The 24,125-nt window shown below is 37.9% G+C and overlaps 1 protein-coding gene across 11 annotated transcripts in view; it reads right to left on the bottom strand.

Moving 5' to 3' along the window:
• The window catches only part of PALLD (palladin, cytoskeletal associated protein), a 200,670-nt gene that overhangs the window by 2,758 nt on the left and 173,787 nt on the right, over positions 1-24,125 (bottom strand). For 7 of the 11 annotated variants that reach the window (XM_064652425.1, XM_064652429.1, XM_064652426.1 and 4 more), the window contains 10 exons: positions 22,271-22,406; positions 19,819-19,920; positions 19,209-19,259; positions 17,565-17,786; positions 12,368-12,517; positions 8,343-8,437; positions 3,281-3,413; positions 2,106-2,313; positions 1,225-1,390; positions 371-504 (listed from right to left, as the gene is read on the bottom strand). In XM_064652425.1, the coding sequence (XP_064508495.1) occupies positions 371-504; positions 1,225-1,390; positions 2,106-2,313; positions 3,281-3,413; positions 8,343-8,437; positions 12,368-12,517; positions 17,565-17,786; positions 19,209-19,259; positions 19,819-19,920; positions 22,271-22,406 (1,397 nt within the window). Of the gene's footprint in view, positions 1-206; positions 258-370; positions 505-1,224; positions 1,391-2,105; positions 2,314-3,280; positions 3,414-8,342; positions 8,438-12,367; positions 12,518-17,564; positions 17,787-19,208; positions 19,260-19,818; positions 19,921-22,270; positions 22,407-24,125 lie in introns of all 11 variants that reach the window. The other 4 variants (XM_064652427.1, XM_064652430.1, XM_064652432.1 and 1 more) reach the window with 2 other exon arrangements.

The raw sequence follows: 24,125 nt of genomic DNA, 5'->3' as shown, positions 1-24,125 counted from the left end.
TCTGGTAGCTGTCACAGGTGTATTACAGACTAATGTACAAAAGAATACAAAAGGTTAGGGAGGTGCTAGCAGAGCAGTAGTAATAATGATCCACAGAAATAATGTAATCATGCCGTTATCTGTTATTAATTAGCTATATTTAATGTACTAAGCAAAAACAGAAAGCATGCACTTGTTTTAGGTATCTGAAAGATGGTGAAATGTACTTTGACAGAGCATTTGTTGTCTTGAAGTGGATGTTTACTATTGAGGAGAAACTATAAACAAAAGAAAGAGAGACCAATGTAAACCATTCTGTGAACAAACTAAAACTTATAGAACTATTGCTTTTCAGGGGATTTATGTGATCATGAAAATTGAAATCACTTACTATAAACATCCAACCTGGCAGTGCAAGACACAATCCCAGCCTCATTCTTAGCTGAAACAGTGTACCAGCCAGCATCCTCCTTTGTAGCTCCCTGAATAAGCAGGCAAATGTAGCCGTAGTTATCTTGGTGCATGCTAATCAAAAGAAAAGTAGAAAATTACTATTTAAATTGCCAGACAGTGTAGACTATTTTAAAATGTCATTATAAACTGATCCAATCTTAGTTACAGATTAATTATAGTCCACTTTTAATTAATATGGAAATTAGCAAGTAGAAAATAAAACCTTGAGTATGCTTAACAATTTGAAATTGAAATTGAATTGAAAACTGAGAAGAAAAAAATGCATGAAGTAACTTCTCTTTTACAATTACAGATTAAGACATCTGGAGTAGCAGGGACACCAGATCTTACCCGAATTTTTTGAGGAAATGATAAAGGAACTTGAGGAACATCTTAGAATTTAAAATACTGAATCTTAGTTTCTTAACTATACAGCAGAATTATGAATCAAAGTTTCTGCTGAAAAGCAGATAGCATTCCTTAAGAGCCTTGATTTTTCACTAGCAAATTTCTGTAAGTCTTGGTTCTGGAAGAGAAAAACTAGCTCGCCACTTGCTTGAAGTGCAAAGGTAGTTGTATAAGTCTAATGATGGAAAACAAGTAACATTTTACTTCTGGCTCAGCTGCCATGTTGGCTGCAAGTTTGAGTAAATGTTATAAATTATTACAATCACTATTTATGAGATACTGTTCACACGAAGCATTCTTCTGACCTTTTCAGTTTTTATTTGTGTTACAGGATATATCATCATTGAAATTACACAGGGGGAGATTATTCTAAGACAGTCTAACCTCACTCGGTCAGTGTTGTATGTGAGTGACTCATTCTCTTTCTTCCAAAATATCTGAGGAGATGGCTCCCCCGAGATTCGACACTCCAGTCGCACCGGGAATCCCTCAGTCACACCTGTGTTTTGTAGCTTTTCTATAAACACAGGTGCTTTTTGTACTTCCTTAGCTGTGAAAATAAAGATTGCAGTTATGTTGACACTAGTCTGTGAAAACATAGCCCTTCTTTCAGCAGCATGCTAAAAACGATAATGAAAGACCTCAGTGGCAGGAAACATAAGTGTTGTCTTCATTAAATACAAAGTTCAGTTGTGATTCCTCTGAAGAAAACAGTCACATCCATATTTTAGTAGGGGAAAAGTGCGCGCTAAAAGAGCTGATTCTTCCCCAGAAGAATTGAAATGTAGAGCATGAAGACTAGATAAACTGGCTGCACTATGCTTGGTAAAAAGTGCTCCTTGATATTCCATAAAAGTGTGGACTTCTAATTGTAGAAGGAACTGTTCTACCAGAAGTCTGGAGTGGCATTAGTCTGATATGTTGTGAAATGCACAGGTCATATCCTGCTGGCTGCTCGGCAGTAAGCGCGCATCTAGATTGTCATTAAGAAAAATATTCATGGAAATCATCTGGTTTGTGGCCTCAGCCATGCCTCAGGCCAGCAGCCCTTCTTTCTTAACTGTGTGCACAGATATTACATGCCAGTCAACTTATGCCACAACATAACAAATATCTCACCTACAAATATACCATAGTTCTGCTACTGCCAGGTTTCCTTTTCTTACCCCCTACCCCTCAATCACATCCTTTGATGTCACTTATGTTTTCTTTATTGATGTTATCCTGGCAGTGCTCAGCCTGAAAGCTTAGCATGAAGATGTTACCTGCAACAGTGAGCTCCAGGCTGAATGTATTTTCACCAGCTCGATTGCTGGCAATGCATGTGTAGATTCCAGCATCTCTGGATGTGACTGGTTCTATGATCAAGGAGTGCACACCATTCTCACGCACTAACATTTTGTGAGAACTATCAGGGCGAATTGGTCGTCCATTAAGTTGCCAGCTTAAGTCTGGAGTCGGTAATCCACTAACCTTGAGTATAAGGAAAATAATGGGAAATTGTTTTAGCCACATGAGACACTGGAGGAGACCTGACTTGTTACTTCAGAGAAGTTTGGTGGTGTTTGCTACCACAGGTGTACCAAAAGTTTTAGAGATCTAGTTCTGTCCTGATTTACACGTTGAGTCAATTGTATTCATTTACTTACTTTCTGGCCAACTCCCTGAATTCCATGATGTCTTATGGGCATGACTGAAAAAAGATCAAGTGTTTAGATAGGCTAGAAGCTAAATAATAATACACAGCAAAACAAAAGGCAAGGTGACACCTTTTGTCTTTTTTTATTGTTTGCTCTTCAAGTGGAATGAGAAGATACTCCTTTCTAGATTAACTTCTTGTCGGAAAACTTGCAGACAAAAAGATGTTAGCTGACTAATTACTGAACTTTTAAGTTCCATTCCACTTAGGTGTAACCTAGTGACAGCACTGCCTGCACTAGTTAATACTAGTCTGTGTCAACAAGTCTTGTACTTTTGAAAGCTGTGCCACTTGCTGTGGGGACTGCTCAAGAACAAATAGCTTCTCCCAAATAGGTCAGCATAAAGTAAACGGAAGTCACCCAAGCCTGCATTATTTCTGTCCAGCAAAGTCATTAATCAGGATTCTATTGTTTGAAACTTTAACAGGAGTTCAAAACTCAAGGAGTAAAAGGACTTAAAATGGAGAGGCACACTGTCTTTGTAGCATGTGCTGCTTCCCTCCACACCCCAGCATAGCTGAATTCTATAAATCAGTTTACTGTGTGCCCGAAGCACTGTCATTGGAGGGGAGGCAAACTTTTATTGCGCACTTACTCACTCAAAAGAAGGGAGATTAATTAACCTAATGACAGGCACTGAAACTGGCAATAGGCAAAATAATTTCGAAAAGAAACCGGTGTGGTTTTTGAGTCAGCTAATGTTATCAAAAGGTTGCTGCTATCCTTTGTGTGACACTTGCCTTGCAGTCCATCCTGCATAGTTTTCCTTCTTGAACAGTCAGGTCTCCAGGAGCCTGCAGAAAATGAGGCCGGAAGAATCGTTCCTGAATTGGTTCATTTTCATCACCACTGTCCCTTGATCGAGATCGTGGTCTTAAAATAACATGAAACAAAGTTAAATTATTTTTTTTCTTTGCTAAATCAGAAAAACCATAATCACTTATAAGACTGCTTTGAATTTTAAACTATTTCTCTGACCTATACCGTAATCACTCTGTATCTACACACAGGCACTGGTAGCATTTGCTCCAGACTGAATTAATTATAACACTGTACTTATTAATTACTTTCATTTAATTCACATGTTGTGGCAAAATATGACCTATAAAATAATCTTGCTACAGAATAATTTCTTGTAATATTAATTAATTTTATATACATGAGAGTATTTTTGTTTACAGTTAGTCTTTAAATCACTGACATACAAATAAAATAAGTTGACAGGTCTTGGTATGTAGCTTCAGTTCCGCATTTCTAATGTCCTGTGTATTTAGTCCTCTCACTGTTGCTGATGAGACCAGAAAGTACATGTACTGTTCATTCATTGTGCTTCCCTTTCAGAAAATAACAGCAGCTAAAAGCTAACTCATCTCAGTTGAGAAGAGACTTTTCACATCAGACTTATCTTCTCTTGTTCTGCACTAGAAAATTGTGTGTATTGAATTGCTGTGGATATTTATTCCTCATTTAATACTTTTTTTTGAGATACTCTTGAGCATTTTCAAAGCCACCAAATATTGGTATCAAAATAATGAGGATTTCAGTTGTGAGCAATAGGAAGAAAAACTTTGGTTGTTAATTTTTTTCCATGATATCATTTAATCCATTTTCAGCATTGGCTATTCTTGTCTGTTAATTTAATCTACCAAATCTTTTTCTAATTGGTTCCTCACTTAACTGGATTTTTTTTCCATTGAAATTAGCATTATTGCATTTTGTGTGATTTTGTAATCAAAGAAACTTGAAACAAAATTTTAGATCCCTTTTTGTCCTTGCTGATCAGCTCCATTGGGTTCTGTTCTGGAGCTAGCTGCTGCTTACAGTAACATCCCATGTCAGTGAAGAGGAACTATTCAAATATGCTCCAGGATCACTCTTAGCAATGGCATATTACAGTAAAATTCTCTTTTCTGAATCCCATGTTCTGTTAATTTTTGCCAGTGTTTCTCTTTTGGCTGGTGTCTGCAGTGTACGTGCTTCAGTATAGGTGCCTATACCGCATTTTCTACTGCCCAGGGGCATTTCTTTAGGTTAAAATAATTCACAACAAAAAAACCCTTAAAACCTTCAATGGTCACATTTGGATGTGACCTACTGTACTACTGTATAGAAGATAAACATTCCAGCTGCACACTGTGCTCCACTGAGGTTGTGGTTAATTATGGTTGCTTGAATTTGATTTATTTTGTTCTGCTCTGTTGTTGTGCTTTTCTCTGCTTTTGCTCTGTTTGAATTCTGGCCAGTCATCACCTTTGCTACAGTATTATTTGTCATTAATAGATAAATGTTGACTTCTTAATCATTCCAGTTTTCCCACAGCTATAAGTAAAGGCAAACCAAGGGCCAGGGTAGTTGTGTAGATACCTAGTCCATAATGCTTAATAATGTAGGACTGGATAACTGAAATGGGAAACACAGACTGACATCTCTGCACACACTAAAATAAAAGCTTATATAACTCTTCAGGTGCCTAAATCCAAGTCTGAAGCACCTCATAGTTTTTGCCACTTGAACATGTCTAAAGCTACTTCAGTAGCTCCAGCATTGCAGCTCATAAGCAACATGAGGTTTAGTTGGTGAGTTCCTAACCAATTTTGCAGACGTACATGCCTAATGTGCATGTAGAGGGGATGGAAGATGGAAGGTTCTGCAAGACCAACTAGAAATGATGGTATCTAGTCAAGTGAGTGCTGCACAGTGCAAGCAACTTGTGCAAAATCTGCTTCCACAGTAATCACATGCAGCCTGTTTAAAGACTATTGGTAAGATGCCAATGAAGTACAAGTAACTAGTGCTTTGTAAGTTCTTGTGAGGCTGAGCCAAACAGGTTAACTGGCATCTTTGGAGTGTGAGAGCCACCATCTCATTGCTGCAGCTGCATGAAAAGGCAGCAGTGGTCAAAACTGGGGGAGAAGAGGAGGGGCAGAAATTTATGCCAAATAAAATGGAAAACAAAAATGTTAATAATTTGTGACCATAGATGTTGCATTTCTTTAAGTTTACCCCAAAATGGACTACTTTTTGAGCCTTTACCTTGAGAGGTGAAACCAATATTATTTTAATTCTAAAATATTTTGTAGTTTTAAAGAAATAATGAGTAGAGCCAAGTGCTTCAGATGTCTAGGAATGACAAATGGCAATAGACTGGAATACCCTTGGATTCATTGTGGGCTCTTTAGAGTTGTGCTGGGGGCATCACATTGAATGGATTAGTTTCAGGAGAACTGACATCATGTACTGAGTGTGTGCAGGGGAGATTCCATGGGTTAGTATGGCACAATGCACTAGGAATTTCAGTGAGCAAGAAGCTGGAGAAGACTTCATGACTGACCATACAGTAATGATCACTACTTTGGAAAAAAAGAAGATTAAGTAACAATTAATCCCCTAATTGAGAGCAGGGAGATAGGAATGTTTAGTTTAAAATCTTCCTTAAATCTCATGCATTTTAAGATTTGCAATTTGCAATTCTGATTTATTTGCAATTCTGACTGCCATGCTTAGGTGACACAAAGCTGAGCACCATGTCATCTAAGGGATTGAGTCCAAGCTTTGTACAGGTCAGAATATTCAAAAGTGCCCTCCCTGACACTCCAAGTAATACTTAGAAGGTGATGTTTGTCAGCTAAGCAAATTTTAGAAAAACACATTAAGAGTGAAAAAACCCTCAGAGTTCTGCCAGAACACATTCTGTAAGAGATTAAATATACTCCAGGAAAAAGACTGTCAACAGTGTAACAGGTCATAAAGTTCATTAAGCTAATAATTACGCTTGTAATAAAAAAAAAATTTTGTTGCTCTGAAGCAGAAAAGCAAATATAAATAATACTGTAATGCTACAGGAATGTTACTTATCAAAAGTCTATGGCAATAGATGTGACAAATATCACAGTGTATGGGGGAGCACAGTATTTTGGTATATCACATTAGAAAAGCCAGTGATGGGAGTCTGTCTTAGGAAGGTTTTACATGCTCCCATTTCATCAGTCTCTGATGAACTGGGTGGTGGGAGTAGTGAGAACTGTCATTAAACAGAAATAGTGTTGTGCTGAATGCTTACAGAAACAGCTCTTCAGAGCAAAGATAAGGGGATGAGCCCTTCACATATGCTAATTTTACAGGAAATAAGAATCCTTGGTAATTGCCCTAATTTTAATTAAACTGCTGTATGGAAATCCCTTATTTATAATTTATTACTCTACTGGACACCCAAACACCCAACCCAAAGCAATAGTGGCTTGTTGAGTGCCTGTCTCCATTAGAAAATAAAATACCAACCATAAGCAGCCTCGGACTTTGATTGCATTTGAAGAGATTGAAAAGAAGCTCTTCCATTATTACCTGAGGTTTTTGTCCATCACAGACAGAGACACACACATACACACATTTTGTCCTTCAGGAAGCTGCAGGAGTGGCAGCTGCTTGCTACTCTTGCACCTACCTAGATTCCTGTCACCCATCCCTGTTTTTAAAGATCTTTCCCCTTTCTCACCCTGTGTGCGCTAAGTTGAAACTTAGTTGAAACCTGATTCTTCACAGCAGGTTTTCCCTTCAGAGATTAACAGGGACTTTTCATTTTTACCCATTATTTGCAGGTGCCAAGTGCCTTAGTGACTATCTGGCTATGCCACATGGACCCAACCTTTTCTGTACTCTTCTTACAATGCAGCGCTGGAGGGATATTCCTCTCCGGGAGCACTCTGAACTTTGGACTTAATAGACCTAAAGGTGACACATTGGAAAGGGAGTTGGTAGGCTGGCTCAGCAAAATGCTGGGAAATACTTTCAGGGCTGCAGGAAGGCCAGTTTGTTCCATGCAGGAATAAGATAGACCAGATCTTTTAAACAACCAACCTCACTTTCTAATACTTTCTAGTTGTCAGAGGGAGGAAGAGAGCCTGTTTTGCATACAGCAGTTCTACAGTACATACTAGTACCACTACTAACAGTTACAGAAATCCTTTCCTTGTTGACTGAGTAATTACATGTACTCTGTATATTACAGTTGGACAATATTGAGATTCTATGGCTGTTGTGACCATTAAGCAATGCACATGCCTCATTACAGCAGAACAAGAAGCAGAGCCCTTATACTCCCTTGAAAGCAGTTCTGTTTGGGTAACCAAAATGAATTTTTTTGTATCATCTAAAGCTATCTAAGCTGTGCTAAAGAGCCTCATAAATGCTTGGGAAATGAAAAAAAAAAAAATATTTGAAGGGAAAATTCCCTTATATGGTCCAAAAACATAAACCAAAGCTTCATATGAGAATAATTGTAAACTCACCAAAGATAAGTTTAATACTTTATTTCTGACTCATAAGTCCTTGTAAGAACCTGAACTGAAATATTAAAGAAGGAAATACTGAAATATTTCTAATGTAAATCTGATAAACCTCTTTGGCATGCAATTATTTCTGCTGTTCTTTAAATGAATACTTATTAGAAGCTGCAGAAGGATGCAGGTTCCTGGTAGAATCCTAACCAGGTGAAATGTTTTTCAAAAGCCTGAGTGACGAGGTCCTTCCCTTACTGATAGTGTAATTTGGAATATGGAGTAACTAGTGAACACCACAAAGAAAGGAGGAGAAGACAGGTAAAATTAAAGATACTTAAAAGTTATGTCTTTTCAGAGGTTGCTTATACTTCTGAGTGTGCAAGCTCTGCAGCAATTTTCAGACAGCAGTGGTCACATTTCTTTCTGAATGCCCTACTTTTAACTTACCTACTTACTTCACATTCTTTATCTTACCCCAGTTATTTTGCAAACCCCATATTATTAAAAGAAAAAAAAAATCAAATACCTTCTTATATGAGGCTGACCTGAAGGTGACCAAGGACTGCGGCCTCTTTGATTTACAGCTTGAACCATCAGCCTGCCCGTACAACTTACTCTGCCCTGTTATGATGATGGAGAGGAGAAACGTTAAAAGACTTGAAACATGTAATATAAATGTTCAACCTGATCTGTTCTTTTTTTTTTTGCCCACTTGTTTTATCAGTTTCCAATCTAACACAGACCAGACTGGAATGACTGTGGCTATAATACAGTCATAGTTAAAAAGTTCTACCTGGAACTTTTTCCTTAAAAAAAGATTGTTAGTGCCACTGGCAATTAAGTTTTTAAAACAGTATATTGACTAAGTTATTGATGTGGGTGAGAGGTTTCTCTGTGTATGGCAAGTGGATGGAATGACAAGACAACTAGTTCAAGGTCTTGAAAATGGCACATGGGGGGTGTTGGCAATTAACAACAGAGCTGCTACCTCCAAAGTGGATTGATCTGGTGGGTCCACAGCTAAAAAAAAACCCATTAATGTAAAAGGCAAAAGAATTTGGCAAGTACTTAACAGGTCTTCTCTGCAGAGCCCTGGTTTGGGGAATCCAAGGAAGAAGCATACAGTTTTGCTGATGGACATTGGCCATAGTTCAGTTGCCTAAGGGTATTTTCAGTGAGTGATAAATAAAACATGGACTCTAGTGTATTTGGTCCTCTTTTTTCTTTTTATTTTACAAGACAGGTTGTCCACCACAAGCACTAGTCATAACAGATTTCGGATAGGCCTGCTTGAGGCCAGAACTGCCAACATTCAGGGCTCTCTGGAATTCACCCTGTAATGGATAAAAGCCTCTGGTTATCCCAGTAAATAACAGCTCTGCCCCCTGGGCTGGTAGCAGTAAGGCAACATCCATATCAGCTTTGCAGTGTATTTCAGGTCTAAGCTGGTAGCTCCACACTCAAGTTTGTCAGCATAAAAGGGACAAATATTTTTATCACAGTAATTGAGGGGTTGCAAATAGCTGTTCTTTAACAACTGGCCAAAGCCAATAAAAAAACAATTTCATTGGGCTCACAAGCAGCTTTCAGTTAGCAATGACTTTTGTGTTACTTCTGGACTGTTAGAAATTAAGTCTGTGTCCTGCTTCTATTCCCATGACCCACTTAGTCTGCAAGAAAAATCCTTGCATTAAAATAAACCATTGTGCATGACCCACAGCAATTCCTTAAATAAAAGCTTCCCCCCCTCCCCCCCTTGTGTTACAAGACCATTAAAGACATCTGGAACAAATGCATTTCTATTTTGGGCACCACTGCATATTAATATTTTTTCTGGCAGGTGATGAATACGCATATTTTGGGATAATTTCTGCATATCTCAATACATGATGGCATCACAAAAGGAAACACAAAGGGCAGTAAGGAATTTGAATGGGAAAGATTAAGCAGGAAGCCAAAGATTTGGAAAAGTCATGGGATGAAAGGGAGGGAAGCAATGAGTGGGAAGTAATCAATGAGATGTCCTAGAAACTACAGGAACTCCAGCCTGAGGACTGTGGATGCATAGTGCAAAGAAGAGGAGAGAGTGAGAAGGAAGGTGAAAATAAGGACTTGACTTGAGCCCATACAGCTCACAGAAAGAGCTCAGTTAAGGGACGTGAGCAATAAATAGAGACCTAAACCAGGCAACGTTTTGTGTTTGTCTAGGCCCAGGGTCCATTTGCTCTGGATTAAGTTCTATGGCAAATTTTACACCAAACCCCAGTGGTGTGTCAGAACCTTAATTCCAGGTCCCTGTGTTTTACACTGTGGGCAGCAGGGCCTGCTGTGTTAACTACCACGGGCCACTGCCAGGGTCTGTCAGCAAGTCATTTTACATACGTAGATCCTGTTATATCAGTCCAGTCATGAGATGGCATGAACTGGCAGAGCTTTAATGAACTGAATCCTTTGCTTTAATAAAACCAATTTCTATAAGCTTTTTGCTTTGTAGTTTGGTGGTTCCAGTAACAAGGACCAAAACACAGCAACAGCCTAGCAAATATCTACCAGACCATCAGAGTCATGGTGTGGGCTTCCTTATATTTATGTATTTCACTTTCTCAAGGAAAAGTTGCCAAATTTGCCTAAGTTTGTGATAGCTTTGAGATGTGGACAACTTTCCATTATAATTAAGAACACTATGCCAAAATTATTTCCACTCAGGATGACTTAAAAGAATTGGAATTCAGATCTTTGAGTGTGAAAGGCTAGTACATTAACTCACAGCCCTTCTTTGCCTCCATTGTACTGTTAAATGCATAGTAAAAGCAAGCAAATAGTAGGAGAGATAAGTATGTTTGCTTGGGAATTACACTGTAAAAAAAAAAAAAGAATAGAATGGGCTTGGTGAAACACAGATGTTTTGTTTAGGGGAGCCAGAGGAGGATGCTTCTGGTTCTTCTCCAAAGAGGAGAAAAAAGCACAAGCACAGAATTTTACTGTGTAACAAAACTGCTTTTTCAATCCCCAAGCTAGGATCCACACAAATCCACCTCATTTTAGTACATCTAAAAACCCACTAAGAAAGTAGTGCCATCAATGACCAGAACTGGAAACTTAAGTCAGTTGTGTCATTTAATGAGCATTATCCAGAATAACAAATGCTCAAAAGTAGGCTGTAAATATTCAGGGACAGAGTACAGTGCCCAAACACAAAGGCAGTTTGTTCAACAAGTTCTCCAAGACTTTGGATCACACAGTAAACAGGGAAACTTTATGCCTGCAGTAACACAACACTTACAGGAAGATGAACAGGAATCACTTCTCACCTTGAGCATATATGCATTTTTAAACCTGCTGTGAATTTCCACAATTTAAATGGTGCCAAGTATTGTAACAATGGTCAAGTAGGTGTAAAAACTCCCAGTTTGAACAATTTCATGGCCTTATGCGATTTCATTATTTTTTCCTTTACTTATATATGTAGAAATAATATTTAAACTACCTAAATTTAAGCACTGCAGTTTGTAGAAAGAATCTAGCCAGAAACTGCTATTTGTGTGTTGTCTCTATGTACAACCCCATACATTCATAAGCCCACTGCAGTATGAGCAGGACTGACAAGCTGAAGAGCGAGGCAAAAATGGCAACATCATGCTAAGTAACCTAGCAACACACATAACAGAGCACAACACTCCTGCTTAGATTAAACTCTGTCTCAGTGCTCCAGTTTGTTATTCTACAGTGTGATTCTGCTTGCAGGCCTAGTCTTGGCAAGATATTTGGCACTACAGAAGAAAATAATTCGTTACATCCCAAAAGTTTTGTTACTGCTTTGGTTTCTCACATGCAAATCTTTCCCCTCACTTTGCTGTGGTGCAGGAAAAGTGAATTGAAAATGTTATTTCAATAGGGTGTGTGACCTGTAAATTTAACTATATCCAATGCACTAGCGGGTTTTTGCTATATACATCCACTCTTGTACTGGGGCTAGGAAGAACAAATGACATTATAAAACCAGTAACAGTCTGTGTTTCAGAAAATCAATATTTAAGATCAACACAGCTACGCAACAGTGCTAGTTTTTTTGCCTTACGGAATTGCAATCTGCTTAATGTAAACATGTTGAGATGTGATATACTTGCACTCATTTCAGAAAGTTGGCCTCAGTCAGTGAGTTGGGTCACAAAAGAAAAATTAAACTGCAGGATTGTGTTACATCTGCTAGTAAAGTGGAATTTTTTTTTCTCCTTTTTTGTATATGTGCTATCCATGCTCAGTTAGGATACTGAGATGTTATCAGCTGAAACAACTAGTGGAAGAGTAATTAAAAAACAACACTCCTCCCCCCTGAAACCTCAAACCATAGGAAAAAAACTGCTGCTGAGTTGCTAATCTCTTGGAGATAGAAAGGTCCCACCCTACTGATGCAAGATGAAAACAGAAATCTAACTTGCATACTTACAGTGACTTCACCATTTAATTAAATCATGCATATGTAAGATGAGCTAGTTTTCTGAAGATTTATGTCCAGAAGGATATTTGCTCTGGAGCCAAACCTTCATTTACCTGTGGGTTAGCAGCCATAATAGTGTAATTCCCATCATCATCCAGGGTGGAGGCTGCAGTATGCAGTGAGCAAGTTCCATCAGGTTCTCTTTGAATTCGGTAGTGATCACTTCGTTTAGAAATTTGCTTCCCATCTTTAAACCAATAAATCTGCAGGAAAAAACAAGGCACAGCTGGTAAGAGGTGGGGTGCTCATTGTCATCATTTCTCAATTAATAGCACTAACGAACCTTAACTACTGAAAAACTCTCTGGTAAGTATTAAAAGAAAACCATTTTGAGCAACTAGTAAAAGTGCAGAGCCACACTCCACGAGCCACTTTCACTGACAGTTACAGATTAGCAATTTTTCAAAGCGAAAGAAGGCAGCGTGAACATTTACTGATGAAATTTATGGGTGCATAAGGGGTGTACCCATCCCAAGGGCAGAACAGCAGCTGAATACTTCAAGAACTGAAAATAAATGTCATTACAAAGAAAAGTTCTATTTCAGAGAAGATTGGTAATTTTAAACTTATTTCACTTAAATCTGAAGAAGTTGCAGAAAGAACTTAAGAATGCTATTTCTCTCTTTTCAGAAAATAAAAACATAGACCAAGGTAATTATAGGCTTAATTAATTCAATGGCAAATAAAATAGGAGCAATGATCTCACTGTTGAAGCACCCGTTTTGTCTCATACCCGTTACGCTGACTGGACTGGACCAAAATGCCAGAGAGGATTCAGCCACTCACGCCGGCAGTGAGCAGCTCAGTGTGGGAATGGGCCAGCTCAGTATAATGACATGATTGAAACAGAGTCACCCCGATGTGACAGGCATCTACAGAGATGGACAGCTTTGCAAAGTAATAGGAAATACTTCAAAGCAAGTCAGCACATAAATAGCCTTTAATCACTGTACACCAACATAGTTCCAAGCTGTACAGAACAGTTACCTTATCTATCAAACAGAGGTATTTTCCATTACTTTTGATACATAATTTTATTCTCTGGCTGACCCAAGATCTACATTCAGTGAGCCAAAAAAATGATGTATGCAGAATAACACAGTAATCCATGAATTACACAAAAAATATGTTTTAATGCCTCAAACTTGAAGCAAAAAATAAAATATTTTGACCTAGCTTTCAGAATTTTTCTTTTGCTGTATTATAAAAATAATGCAAAATTCCAAACTGAAATCTGCTGGAGTCCAAAGTAAAATGTTGTGTATGCATGAACACACACAGAGGAATATCTGAAAAATCTTGTACCAGGCAGGCTGTAGTCAGCTGCCCAAACCCATATTTAAGTAGAACATCATTCACTTGTCTTTTCTGAAATGTGTACTATGCCATAACATCAGCTGGTGTTCAGCATTTCAGACACTTGTGCAGATACCTGCACCATTTTTACAAGGTCAGCTCATATAAAGTACAACAACTGTCGTGGTCCTGTGACTGCTGGGACTATTTAGCAGTAGGAAAACACACACGTTTCCTCAGTCGCATGCTTGAAATGGGAATTTAGGTCTTTAGAGTGAGGAAAGGGTACTGACTTTCTAGTAAAAACAAAGTGACAAAGCAAAGCACGATTCCATTCCTGATAGAGTTTAATATGCTGGGTTCTTTTTTTTTTTTATATGTGCCAATATTTCAAAGCTTGAAATTCACTCACTTGGGGGGAAAGTTAAGGATATACTCTTAAATTTCACAAAGAGACAGTGGAGGATTTTTTGGAGGGAATGAGTTGAAATTTCCCTTAAAATTTATTACTGTGTATGATTTTTATATTAACAAGCATTATGTGTAACTCAAAATGATTTCATTTCCTCAATAGCTGGTTATACTTGTTTCCCATTTTGTCTGTCAGCAGCCTTGCAGAGACTCTGTGGTACTAACAAAAGATTTAGTCATGTCTTCTCATCTGCTGACAGAGCACTTACTGGAGATGCAAAAGATATTTGATCACTTATATACACATGCTAATGGGTGCTAAAGCAATATAGCTGCAAAAAATGAGTTTTAACTTGCATGCTTTATGTGTGTCATAATGTTGCTTGGAAATGTGCTGCATTAAGCAGTAATTATTTAATAACAATGCACTTAGCAGAAATATCAGGAGGCATGCCAGAAATTATTACATGGAAATACATGCAAATATTAGCTGAACCAGTTATCCAAACATCCAACATGTATATATTGCCCAATACCTCTTTCAACTAAGTTTAAAAGCATTGGCATCCCTTATGAGCAGTAAATTCTTAATATTACCTTTATCTGACATGAAGTTAATAAATGAAACACTACCACTGCAGGAGACAGTGGTCCTTGCAGTGAAGTATTTTCTTTCTAGGATACCTTTTCATAAATGTACCGTTAAACTATCGAAGCACTGAACACTGCATCTGGATTGCTTTTAGTTGCACCAGATTTTCAGAAACCAATGTGTAATGACTAGAAATACAATGGAATACACAGCACAAGGAGGGTTTTGATCCTAAGCAGCACAGGCATTTTTAATCACCAAGAATTATATTCAGCAATGTGAAGAGCGAGCAGTATGAGATTTATGTAACAGATTAGCTCAGTTGGTCAGAGCATGGTGCAAATAATGCCAAAGTTGTGGGTTCGATCCCCATACACTTAAGAGCTGTACTCAATGATCCTTGTGGGTCCCTTCCAACTCCACAGAATATTCTGTGATATAACACATTCTGTGATAACCTCTTGTATGGCATTGTCCTAATTCTGAAGAGAAATATTCCTTAAAAAGAAGTATTCCACAGTCCCTCCTGTAGCACCACAGGTTTCTCATTTTAATGAAAAAATAGTTTTACATTACACCAAAGGTTATAACCAAAAGTAGACTCAGATTTAAAAAGTCATATTTATAAAGACAGAATTTGCACATCAGTGTTCAATTTACATGGCATGTTCAGGGGAAAAAATAATCAAGCCAATAACCCTGCTTAGAAAAATCCCTTGTAATGAATGCCAGATTTTAGAAACACTACAGTTCTTCCCAGAGCCATTCCTTGGCAGACCTGACAGAATACTTAAAAGGGAGGAGCTTCAAGTTAGTAAATTATTTCCAGCTTTTCATTTGCCAAAGTAAAGAATTTATTCAGGGGCAACACTTCCAGCTTCAACAAATGACTGCAGAAGGGCAGCCCTCAGCCATCGAGCGTTTCAAAATTGCTGTCTTGGCATACTACGGCACATGAGGGGAAGATACAGCTTTGACATTTGCAAAGCCCAGCTAACAAGTAGCCATACAACAGGACTGAAATTGGTTCCATCCCAAGCAACTTAACAAATTGCACAAAGCATCTGCAAGTGACTGGAATAAAGGGCCACAGTTCCAGGTGCAAGAGCAAATCACTTCTTAATGTGCATGCTTTGACGCTGAAGGAAAACAGAATGTCGTATCTGAATCACGGTGCATTCGCATCAGATGCTCCTCTATAATGCCGCACTTTAGGGGAAGCACTAAGAATGTGGTTTCTTGGCTGTGCAATCCCTATTGCCCAAGTGAGGGAAAGGAGACATCCTCTTTCATCTGTCTTAAATCAGACAGAGAAACTACACCTTAATTGGAAACTGTGAAAATTAGGGAATGGCAAAGTTGACTAAGGATGACTCATAATAGGTCATCTAGCAACTTAGTCATAAGCCTCAGGCAAAAAGAGTACCTCTGCACACACTGCACCTCTATCATCAACAGACCCATTTGTCTTCCACCCTTGTTCAGCACAACAGATTCTCAGTTATGGTCAGCTCAGAAGTAATGCTGGACATCAAGAGTTTGGTTTCAGTCAGACTGGGCTAATCTTCCCAGTGTGTGTCTTCAGTTTGAAGTAGGAGTGCTTTTTGATATAAGTATAGTGATCAATCCCACTTACTTTGCAGTGGTTCACATCATGTTGTGGTCTTGGAGCACAGAACTGGATTCCTTTCAGATGACACTGAGCCAGAAAATGCGCTCCAAGAACACATCTAATGTGCTGCATCTGCTTCAGTCTGTGGGATGAGATTAGAGCCTGAAGTAAAACCTCCTGAAATGTGTTCAAGGATGAATATATCATTCTTCAGATTTGCTTCTTCTGGTCTGCAGTACTTGTTAATGTAGATGTAGCCCTAGTTCTCTGCTGTTCTTTCTCTGCTACCTGATAATTTATTTTTTTTTTAACACTTTGTACAGTATCATACATGTATATCATTGGGCATGTAAAGTCATTTGCATTTATTTCTGTTCAAAATCCTAAATACCCGTAAAACTTACACTAGATGAGAGATTTAAATGTGGCTTCTGCTGTGAGGATCTTGTGTAATAGATAAGAGATCTTTGATCTTGTCTAGGAAAGACAAGAGCTCCTATCCACATGAGGTCACTGTAGGAGCTGCAAGGACCTCACAGGGAAGGCACTGTCTTTGGCAAGGAAGTTGAAGAAGCTGCTGTTGTTTGCCTGTTGCATGAGTCAGTTGATTGCCAAGCAATTGTTAAAATGGTTATATGCAACCTACACAACAAAGGCATTCTTCCAGACTACTGACATCATGGTACTTTTACATTTGCTACAAGGAACTGCTTCCCAAGCCCAACCCTCCCTCAGAAGCTGATCATTAAAACCTCACCATCATGTCTCATCTTGCTGTTGGGATATATGAGAACTTGTGGTATTTTATTATGCCTTCCTCTAAATTCCAATAAAATTTAGTCCTGTTGGCGTGTGTAGATGCAGAAGAATGCAGAGATACCATGCTGGCTCCTAACCAGAACCAACATATTTTCGCATTAACACGTTGCCGTGCCTGAGCTAATTACCCATGCGAGCAAAATGAATGCTTTTGGGACTACCATGACAGCTCACATGGGGCTTTCTATCATTGCACTGAATTTTGTGATACAGATGTATCCTGGAGGTAACTCTGAAAATGACAGGAGAATTGCTTCCAGGTAAAATAATTGAGAGGAAGCCTCAGGAGGGAGTAACTGAGAGCAGAAGCCTCACAGTAGGATTTTTGACTAGTATAAATCTAAATAACTCCAGTGATGCCAAAAGAGAAGTGCCAGTTTATGCCAGATAGACTTTCTTGTCAAGTGTGAATGTCTCCTGTTCCTGTAAGATACAGCCCGTAAGGTCCAGAGCCTGATGGTAAAGTACCAACAGAGAACTCTTCAGAGCATTTCTAGAAATGTTTGCCCTCTTTTCTTACCTTTGGCTTTGGATTTCCTGCCACTTTGCATGTAAATGTTACTGGCATTCCCTCAAAAATTTTGTAGTGCTTCAGCTTTATCTCAAAATATGGTGACATACTGTTATCGATAGGTTCATCTCCATGTTGCACTTCATCATCTGATTCTTCCACAGGAGATCTCTCCAGCCTATATTCAATTTCACTGATCAATCTTTGCTCAAAGCTGGAGACTTTATACTCCTGTCAAACAAGAAAGGTAGATATTAGTGCCCAGCTTCAACACATTGCTCCGCAAGATGTGTTCCTAATGTTTGGGGGTTTTATTTTACTGGTCTTTAACAATCCATTAAGTTTTTACATATAAAAGGAAAATGTAACTTGTTGAAGAAAAACACTATAATCCATGCCTCCAATAACTTCCCTATGAAACAATCAAGACATCTGGTATGAGGCAAAAACTGTATTTCATGTTGTCTTAAGGTCTAATTTATAAGGGGAAGGAAAGTCATTGGTTGCTTTTTTTCCATTTTTAAAAAAATCCTATAAGAATAAAAGTATTCTGAAGCAGTTCATAAAGACAAAAGAAACAAACTAATATTTCCTTGAGGGTACAGACAGATTTAGGGTGGGTTTTGTTTCCAGATGGTCAGAAGACCATATGGTTCACATCTGCTATTTGCATAGAACTGTACTGAAGTCTGAACCAGAAGGCTAAAATTACATTGTTTACAATTGCCTGTAAAAATGAGGAAAAAAATAAGAGAAAATGGCAAAACTGGCAGTCCATGACAGTTGCCTCCCTTTACTCCTGTTGCCATGGTCCTGTTGGCCAAAAAAATCACTTCTTAAAACCAAAATCTCCCCTAAGAGTATTGAAGATATAGAAAGAAGAGCAGAAAGTTTCATCCGGTGTAAAACACTACCACTGGTTTGAATTTGCTATTCAGATATCACGGAAAGTTACTGTGATATACACTGTTATTTACTTTCTTGAACTATCTACTTTGCAATACTGAAGTTCTGCTCAGAATCTTAGTGATAACAGTGATAATGCCAGGATATAAAAGCTCAGAAGCAGGGAAAAACCCAAATTACTAGTCAATGCTCCTCTCAGTCAGCAGAAATTCAGACACTTTCAAATCACCTTTGGCCTTATTGTATTTAAGACAGAATACACGTCTCATGCAATGTTCTTTCACATACCCATCCTCTGTTGCTGCCTCTGGTCTGAGAATGAATGATGTGTAGTATTTCTACTGATCAGTTCCAAAACTAATCATAACCCTCAATAATGGCAAAAAACAGAAGAACAGAGAAATACCTTTGTAAACCATGGATATTTTAAAAATTTCTTTGTTCCCTGAAAGTGTACCATAAAAGTAAACCATGAAGTACATACCACAGTTAGTATCAGTGTATGTTAATGTAACAGCAGAAAGATACCAGAGCACACGATGATTGTTGTTAAACTGCCTGCACTCACACAGTTAGGCTTCTAGAACAACTTGAACATCCTGAAGGGAGTGCAGCCCAAATCACCACAATTATTAATGTTGGGTGACCTCTTGTTATTAACCAAGAAGAGTAGAAGGGAAAGGGCAAAGACAACAGAGAGAAATAAAATCAATAGACAAAAAGACAGAAAAAGGTGAAAATGTTAACCTTTTGAATATCCACAGGACTCACTACAGAAGCACCAACAGAGCGAGCTTCCTGCAAGGGTAGAAAAAAAGATCAAGAGGCAGAAAGAAGACCAAGAGACATCCATGAGAGTTTTTCAGAGTTTTTATCAGGAGAATGTACTTTATGTGGCACTGTAAGCAAATGAATGCTACACATTTCTGAATAGCAACTCTGGCATCTGAACAATGGAGAACGTGTACCTGGCCTTTCAAGCAGACTTTCTGTTGTGGTTTTGGTCTGCATCCAAAAAGTGCATATTACACAAATAAAGAGAAGATGGTTTCAAGATAGTAGATGTATTTTTGCCTTGAGAGATTTAAAGGTCAGGACAGAATAGGATAAATGGAAGGGTTTAAAGCAGAAAGCAGACATTTGAGAAGTCTCAGCTTTATGGAAAAACTGAGCAATAGACATGTGATCCTCCAGTTTACTTCACTAATATATAACTTCTCTGTATATGACTTCTCTAATCAATAACCATCCTATCTGTCTTATTAAAGTTGGACTTTATTTTAGTGACAATCATAGCCTGTAAAAAAGAAAAATTGAAAGGAATTTTTTTCTATGAAATTGTAGAGTTGTGTGGCACCTGTATAGCAGGATCTTCTTCTGGTTCCTGTATATTGAAGACAGTTGCAGCACTGTCTGCTCCCAGCAATCGACGAGCCATTTTTTCCTCATATGTTAATCTCTGAACAAAAAATCAAAAGGGGATGGGGGGGGGGGGGAAAGAAGAAAGAAAAGTTAAGAACTACAAAGCAGTACACAGTAATGTTACTTAAAAGTAATGTTAATAAAAGAGAGCAGCAATGTTTCTAACAGAAATTTTCTACCGCAGTTTGCAATGCATTTTTTTTGCATTACAAGAGGCTCTTTTGGCTTAAATGATTCTTGCCCCAACTCTGCCATTTGTTTCCATCCTCGTGCCAGGAACTTGGGCAGGAATGAACAATAGGAGCTGCTTAAATCAGCAGGGCCATCAAAAGAAAGCATGTCAAATCATCCCAAATCTTACTCCTAGTTGTTCTGCTTGGTTTTTACATTAGAACCACAAGGCAGAAAACTCCGCCAAAAATGATAAGGAGATTCTACTCAAATATTTTGTCAAAAATATAACAGCTTTAGAGAAAAATGTATTCTTTAAGGTTTTTTGAATTTCTATTTCTTCTTATTCTTTTATAACTTATAAAGACAATTTACACTCAGAAGGTAAAGTGAGTTAATAGAAAACCTTAATGTATAATTCAATTATTTCTTTATTAGCTTTCTTTCTACATTCAATACCACATTTCAGACACTTAGACACTTTCCTACAAACAACATTGCAAAAAATGCCAGTTTATGAAAGACAAACTCATTTCATGGTGAAACACCTCATTTAAAGAGAAAAATGAATGAAGAATGGAAATTGTAAAACATTACATCTGCTTAATGCTTGCAATTTTTAAAAAGCTCATTTAATTTAATTTTTTTTAATATGTCATATTGTAGCTAAACCAGCAGGCTGAAACTCATGAAAACTAGGTAGCAATGTTGGCTTGTTTACAAGTGTCTAAGAAAGTCATGAACTTTTCTTTACTTAAATTTCTTCTGCAATCACTCCGAGTGCCCACAGCCATGATTATGCCTACAGAATTCAGCCAAGACAGGAATCTGCAAGGCAAAAGCCTCAAGGCCAGCACAAAACCAGTTTACTTAGTTCAAGATCCCACATCATCTGATCACAGTTGGTCTATATTTTTTTTACCTTGGGCCATGTGGGCATTCTCAGGACATTCCATTCATTTACCCAGGCCAAACATCTCTCTCACTTTCCAAAATAGGCATTTGGCATTTGGCAGTCATAGTTGGCCCACCTCCTTTGAAAAAACAGGAACTAATACACTATGACAGTGATTCTGCTTAACTGCTACAGAAAACTGCCAAGCCCCATACAATCAATGGAGAAAGGTAAGTACAGGAGCACAAGTCATCTCTGAACATTCCCCCTGCTTCACTCCATTGACCTTATTAAGAACTGGAATCCAGCAATTGTTGACTAGATAGTCTGACTAGATAGGCTGTCTTGAACTACACCACCATAGTTCACATCTCAGAGCTGGTAGCAAACTTAGCAAACTACTGTGCATGGTCCTAAGAAACTTAAAGCACACTTCCTTTCAGTGGCACAAAGGCATCCCAAGGCATTCAGATGCTTTTGAAAACGTTTCATTGATAAAAGAGGGGTGATAGTCTACATTTTTAATATTACTTTCCTCTTAAAAGAAATTCCTGCTTCAAAGACCATGTCTTAATAGCTGCAAAAACTTTCTTAGGAAAGTTGCTTCTCATCAACTCTGAGCAGGAAGAATTTGGTATTTTATCTTTTAAGCATATCTTAAAGTGCACAAAAATGAACAGAGATCTTTGCAGCTGTGCATTTCCATTGTTTGATATGCTCATTTTACCTCATTTCTTGACTCCTCAAGCAGGTCATTAACTCTTGATAAAGTCTGTAAGTTAGTACTGTAAGTTATTTCTTATTCTATTGGTAAAAAGAAGCCCTGCAACTGGAGAATCTAATGATACCTGATTTCTAATGGGTTGTTTTTCATGATGAACTACCTTATTCTCCTCTGATGTCCAGTTACTACCTATTCCTTCCACTCATTGTCTAATGGCCGGGCACAAGGTATAATGAGCCTGGACTGAACACAAGCTATGCATGTTCATCTACTCAGTGATGAACAGTCAAAAGCAAATGGCCTTTGAGGCTCAAAAAGTCCTTGAGATACAGACTGTGCAGGCTTCTTATGCAAATTCACCATTTTTGAGATCTCTGTTGCTTTGTTAAGTCCAAACAAAGTTGTCAAACAGGAGAAGGAATGATAGACCAAAATGTACACTATCATTCCTTATGGAAATGCAGTTTTGGAAATTCAATTAAAAATAATAAATACATAAAAAGAAATCTACAACTATTATATTATATGCAGCATATCTGAGAAATTACTCATGATGCCCACTCCCATTCCCCAGGGTATTTTTTGGGGTTTTTTTACCGGTTGTCCATTGTTCAAAAGGTCTTCTTTGAATCGAAGTTTTCTCTCCAGATCCTGAATTACAGCATCTTTTGACCCTTGAATCTCTTCATCTGATGCTATCCTAGCAGTTCTGCCTGTTTTCTTGGGAAATCCCCTGCAAAACAGTACAAAAAAATTCATGAGCTTTCCTGAAATCATTGGTATTTCGTAATTTATCTGGAAACACTGCTATTAGTGAAGAAGCAACATTGTGTTTTTGAAATTAGAGCTCTGACATCTTTCTTACTATGGTGTCCCTACTAAATCACATCACTGACTAAATGGTTAGTTTACAAAGTTAAAACTATGCTTTATTTGTGCCTTGGTTAAAATACGGCTCAGGATTGCTTGGCTGTGGCTGTAAACACCATACACACAGATGAAACTCATGAGCAGTGGAGATAAAATGAAGTGAGAGGATACATAAAAGCATGACTAGATAAGTAGGGCTGGAAGATAAGCTAAGTTCCTATGAAGTACCAGATGAATAAAGATCAGAAAGATATTAGACAAGGCATTTAATTATTAATTTCTTATATTATTTACTAATTCCTTGTTACAACTTTGCAATATACCATGCATGACTTCATGTTTATTCTCCATATCTCTGTGAACAAATACTTGTAAAGCAGCATGTAAATGTTGTTTCTGAAAGAAGAGCCTTTCACAGAGTGTAGGTTATGCTGGAAAAAGAAAAATCATCCCTGTAAAGCAGTTTGCAGCAGCAAGGTTTCCCAATGGAATAGCAACCACTTAGCAGTTTGCATACACAGGGCTAAGCACTCCCCTTACCAGCCTACAAGTTATGATTACACTTTCAGGAACTGTCACTTCCATTTTCTGAAATGGTACAGGAAATTTTATTTTTCAAGACTGCACTAATATTTAACACTTCTCAGTAATGTCATAAGGGCTTTATTGCTGGAAATGTCCAACAAGGGTGGTTTCTACTGAAGATCAGTTCTTGACACAGTTGTGAAGAAATCAACATTGCTATCATATTTGAAACTTATAGCACACCCCATTTCTCCAATGAAGTCACACATTATTGTTTAAAACACTGATCCTGGTTCAATATTAATTTATGGGGGTTTTTTTACCTTCATTGAGTAAACAGGGCTCAGCCCATTACATGGGAATGCCTTATGTAAAATAGGGAATGGTGTCAAATAAATTGACAAACACACAAAAGCCAGAGATGGAAAAAATCAGACTAGCATGTAATTGGTAAATTTATTTCCAGTACACATCTTAATAATTTAATTACTGATATCAAAATGTTAAAGAATCATATAGAGATAAATTTTCTTGGGTATTGTTCAGTACTATATTTCTATAACACGGTTACAGAAACTTCATTCTTCAGCAAGTGCTTTCAATGGTAATTTTTGTCATTAGCAAAAATGAAACAATACACATATGCTGTTAAAAGCCAAAAAGGAATTAAGTGGATAGATGAGAAGACAATAATTGGAAACGTTTCTGTCTAAATTCCTAAAACATTTCATATTCTGTTACTGTAAGTAAAATGTGAAAACGGTGAAGTTCTGTAAAAAGAACTGCATTTTCACATAAAATGACAGCAGAAAAGCAGACATTTGCCTAATGTCACAAAGAGACAGAACAACATCGCTCACCCTAGAAATACTGATCTGCTAGCTGGAGATCACCAAGTAAAACAATTTGCTCAGCTTTTGGCTGGGGATCTTCTCAGTCACAAATAACAAAGAAAGTCTCCTCCACTCTGTTTTGGGGAAGAGATCAGGAAAACTATCCCATCTACAGGGAGACAAGAGAATGCTAAGAGGAAGGCATAAAATCTCTTCAAGAAAGT

The sequence above is a fragment of the Pseudopipra pipra genome, chromosome 4, assembly GCF_036250125.1.
Source record: "Pseudopipra pipra isolate bDixPip1 chromosome 4, bDixPip1.hap1, whole genome shotgun sequence".
NCBI classification, from domain to species: Eukaryota; Metazoa; Chordata; class Aves; order Passeriformes; family Pipridae; genus Pseudopipra; species Pseudopipra pipra.
Note: the sequence above shows the minus strand (reverse complement) of the source record. Positions and strands in the feature narration are given on the sequence as shown.